At 39.3% G+C, this 5000-nt stretch overlaps 1 protein-coding gene across 4 annotated transcripts in view; it reads right to left on the reverse strand.

Annotated features, from left to right (window-relative positions):
* Positions 1 to 5000, reverse strand: part of LOC115216392 (small conductance calcium-activated potassium channel protein 2-like) — a 307457-nt gene that overhangs the window by 1753 nt on the left and 300704 nt on the right. For 3 of the 4 annotated variants that reach the window (XM_029785700.2, XM_036507180.1, XM_036507187.1), the window contains one exon: positions 1 to 797. This exon is cut by the window's left edge and continues 1753 nt beyond it. In XM_029785700.2, coding sequence (XP_029641560.1) covers positions 1 to 773 — 773 coding nt within the window. In that variant the 5' untranslated portion in view covers positions 774 to 797. Of the gene's footprint in view, positions 800 to 5000 lie in introns of all 4 variants that reach the window. The other variant, XM_036507184.1, reaches the window with a different exon arrangement.

The raw sequence follows: 5000 nt of genomic DNA on the forward strand, positions 1-5000 counted from the left end.
AACTGTGCATTGATATTGACCCTGCTGAGAGTTCCCAGACTCTGCACTGCACTGTCAATTAGCACGTTACTATGAACTACCATGAAGCGAGCAATTAAATATAGTCTCATGAACATCAGGATGGACAGGACGGCTGCCAGTGGATCTTCAACAATATGAGATGCTCTAGTAGCTTTCTCAGGAGCCTTCAACTCCAACGTACCGATATGAATAGGTAGCGGATGTACACAACATATTAATATTTCAATAAGGAGTTTTAACACGAACCCCTTGCTGACGGCAAGTCTCCAGGAACGAAGACCGAGTTCGACCATACGCAGCTGCATGTCCACCATGTAGTACATGCAGACAACGAAAAGAAGGACTACAGTACTAATGGATACCATCAGTTTTAGCCACTGAGAGGGTAAAGAGTCAATAGTGTAATAGCTCTGGAAGTACAGCTCAGTGTCGACCACCATGATCAGAATACCTATCAGAGCTAGACCAACCTCCAAATCAACAATCCAACGTTTCTTTTCAATTAATAGTTTTCGTTCTCGAAGTCGAAACCCGAGGTTGGCAAAACTCTTCCCGCCAGCACCCATGGCGCTACGTCCGCCAGCGCAATGAGCCAATGAGTTATCGCTGTTAGTTGGTATGATGTCAGATGGCGAATCCAACTCATCGTCTAATGTTGTCGTGTTAATGGCTCGAATATCCATTGGATGATCGTCGGTGTAGCGCGGATATTCCTCTTCACATTTGACAAGCGGGGATGTCATGTCTTCCATCTTGGTGCAGCCTTGATTCCACACCTGTTGAAAAATAGAAATAAAGATTACTGTTAAAGAGTTATAAATACAACAGAATGGTTAAATATTGGCTATATATTCTTTTATACTCTAGGCACAAAACCCAAAATTTTGGGGGAGGGGGCCAGTGGATTATGCCGACCCCAGTACGTAACTGGTACTTAATTTATCGACCCCGAAAGGATGAAAGGTAAAGTCGACCTCGGCGGAATTTGAACTCAGAACGTGAAGACAGACGAAATACCTATTTCTTTTCCACCCACAAGGGGCTAAACACAGAGAGGACAAACAAGGACAGACAAACGGAACAAGTCGATTATATCGACTCCAGTGCGTAACTGGTACTTATTTAATCGACCCCGAAAGGATGAAAGGCAAAGTCGACCTCGGCGGAATTTGAACTCAGAACGTAACGGCAGACGAAATACGGCAAAGCATCTCGGCCGGCGTGCTAACGTTTCTGCCAGCTCGCCGCCTTATACAGGCTAAATATTGGTTTAGTTTAGTTACTTTTTATTAAGTACAAACACCTTATTCAGGCATACCTCAACTTACATTGCTTCGAGTTAAGTGTTTTTCGACGTTACGTCGTTTTTTTAAAGGATATTAATGGGAACGATAAACCTCAGCTTATTTGATATATCCGATTTACGTCGGTTTCATCGAACATATTGAAAAGTGTTACTCTTTACTCTTTTACTCTTTTACTTGTTTCAGTCATTTGACTGCGGCCATGCTGGAGCACCGCCTTTAGTCGAGCAAATCGACCCCGGGACTTATTCTTTGTAAGCCCAGTACTTATTCTATCGGTCTCTTTTGCCGAACCGCTAAGTGACGGGGACGTAAACACACCAGCATCGGTTGTCAAGCAATGCTAGGGGGACAAACACAGACACACAAACACACACATACATATACATATATATACATATATACGACAGGCTTCTTTCAGTTTCCGTCTACCAAATCCACTCACAAGGCTTTGGTCGGCCCGAGGCTATAGTAGAAGACACTTGCCCAAGGGTCCACGCAGTGGGACTGAACCCGGAATCATGCGGTTGGTAAACAAGCTACTTACCACACAGCCACTACTGCGCTATAGAATATATACGAATGTCAAACAATTTAACTCCTCTCTAGTAAATCCGTCTTGTGTTAAAATAGGTTATCACACAATAATAAAATCTAAGTCAAACTTTGGCTTGAATTATTTCATAGTGGCAATAGAATGGTTATTTGAAGATTTATGAGGCATTTTACGACGCATTATACAATATGTAGAATTATAATATGCAAAAAAAACTGCTTTTAAAACTTGAAACATGACATTTTGTACAAAAGATACATCATGTAACACGACACGTGCCTTTATGTAAACTTACATTTTCACATATCACTTTATTAGCTTATTATTGATTTTTATATCTCTATCCGATGCCATTCACATTTTGGTTTTTCATCACGTCTTCATGAAGTACTCAGAAAACATATAAATATGAAATATGCTTAAAACACCGGTTTTCAGTATCCCCCACGTAACAAAGATATTTAAAATGTCAGTTTAATTCTCTACACATACGTGTTCATACAACGTGCGTATCCCTTACACCAGTCACAAACACCGAAAATTCAGTTGTAGTTTATTTGTCTGCCCGTCTCCGTCTCTGTTTCCTCATCTATCAGACACATAATAATAAAAATAAGTAGACCAGCAATGCTTAAAAATAGAGCTGAAACTTGCTACTGTGGGTAGATATGAATATACTCGAAAGATAACTCTAAAACTGTGCATGCAATAACCAAAGATGTGTTAGCCTAGTTTATTGTCTAAAATATTAAAATGATATTGCCATGAAATGTGACACGTTCTATCGTTTTGGATATAATGTAATAGGTTATAATGTATCAAATCATGGCCAGATCTGCTGGGTGGGAACCGACATGTAAAAGAAAATGTGTTGTAAAAAGCGACTAAGAGGCTGAGCTAGAATTTGCACTCCGACCTCGTAAAACCATCACCAGCAACGGCTACCCAACCAGATCCATGAGTTGGAGGGTTGTCGCCTATGTGGTGCAAAGTTGTTAATCGCATGACTACTACTACTACTACTACTACTACTACTACTACTACTACTACTACTGCTGCTGCTGCTGCTGCTGCTGCTGCTGCTGCTTATCCTACTATCATATTTACTACTACTACTACAGAACCTGAAGCTTGTTTTTAATCAAACACAGTACTACCACGTACAGTTAATGAAACTATAGATACCAACTTTCTCTATCCCCACGGGCGATTTTCTAGAGAAACCGTTGTTCTAATAATATAATTTGTCTGAATTATACTCCGATACAATTAAGCATTACATAAACGTAATGTACTGTATCGGAATACACAGAGGGAAGATGTGACACCACAGATGAAAAGAAAATTGCCAAAAGATCCCCCAAAAGAATATATGAATATATATATATATAAATAATCATGAGTAATGAATCGAATAATTGGATAACGTACAAATTTTACCCAATTAGAGACGGAACAGAAGAAAAAACCTCACATATTTTCTTGAGAGACTCCAGCGACTGACATTTATGTGGATGAAGACTATACTATAAAGTATATTAAATGTTTTCGGAAGTCAATAGCACGCTCTACTGCGTTAGCAGTGCTTTTTACAATCTTTTGTTACGAAGCGTAGCAAAAATCAGTGCTGGCTATAATCTCTATAAAATGTCTATAGAAATAACCTTAAAATATCACTAGAGAATTACTAAGACGAATCTTTACAAAAACTTAAGTTCAAAAAAAGGAGTAATGTTGTTACGTTTTTCTACGAGGCTTTTTCACAGTCAAAATTAAATATTTGCGATTTGCATATGAAGTGTGTGCATTTTCCTTCTTTAATTTCTTATATTCTGTGTTCCTTGCTGTGGAAGAGCGTAGGCTCGAAACGTAGAAGACTTTCTCACTTCCCGAGCGTTAAGCTAATACCCGTCTTCGCCTTTTGTTTTTTGTAAATTCTCACTATATGTATATATATATATATAGGATTATTATTAATATTGGTATTAAAATGATTGGGGACTGGCAGAATCGTTAGAACATTGAACAAAATGCTTTGGAATTTATTTTTCCGCTTTCCTGATTTCTAGTGACACCATGTTCAGCGTTACCTTTCATTCTTTCGATGTCCATAAAATAAAGTACCAGTCAAGTACCGGGACGATGAAATCAACAATGCCTTCGTATCAGAATTGCCGGCCTTGTGTCAAAATAAAAAAATATTATTATTGCATACATTAAGGTGGCGAGCTAGCAGAATAGTTATCGAACCGGTCAAAATCCTTAACGGCATGTATTCCGGCTCTTTAAAATCTGATTTCAAGTTCCGCTGATGATCACTTTGCTTTACATCCTTTTAGGGTCGATAAAATAAGTATTAGTTGAGCACTTGGATCAATGTTTAAGACGAGCTCCCTCCTTCAAATTTCAGGCCTTAAGACTATACTCTTTTACTTGTGTCAGTCATTTGACTGTGGCCATGCTGGAGCACCGCCTTTTAGCAAATCGACCCCAGGACTTATTCTTTGTAAGCCTAGTATTTATTCTATCGGTCTCTTTTGCCGAACCGCTAAGGACGTAAACGCACCAGCAGCGGTTGTCAAGCGATGTTGGGGGACAAACACACACACACACACACACACACACACACAACACACACACACACACATATATATATATATACACGACGGGCTTCTTTCAGTTTCCGTCCACCAAATCCACTCACAAGGCTTTGGTCGGCCCGAGGCTACAGTAGAAGACACTTGCCCAAGGTGCCACGCAGTGGGACTGAACCCGGAACCATGTGGTTCGTAAGCAAGCTACTTACCATACAGCCACTCCTACGCCTACTATAGTAAAAAAAAAAAAAACTATTACATGCACTAAGGCGATGGAATGGTCGTCATTACAGAGCCTGGATAAAAATGTTTTGTTATATTATTTCCGGGTTATTATTTTCGAGTTCAAATCTCGCCTACTTTGCCTTTTATATATCCTAGAATCGATGAAATAAGTAGCGGCCAAGTACTGAAGTCGATATAATTGAGTTTCTTTCAGGGTAAATGTTTTTGCCTGATTCGCATAAAAGAAACGTTTTTCATTTTTCGATCTGTCTTGAAATCTGTCATTGAAGTATTTCT

The sequence above is a fragment of the Octopus sinensis genome, linkage group LG1, assembly GCF_006345805.1.
Source record: "Octopus sinensis linkage group LG1, ASM634580v1, whole genome shotgun sequence".
NCBI classification, from domain to species: domain Eukaryota; kingdom Metazoa; phylum Mollusca; class Cephalopoda; order Octopoda; family Octopodidae; genus Octopus; species Octopus sinensis.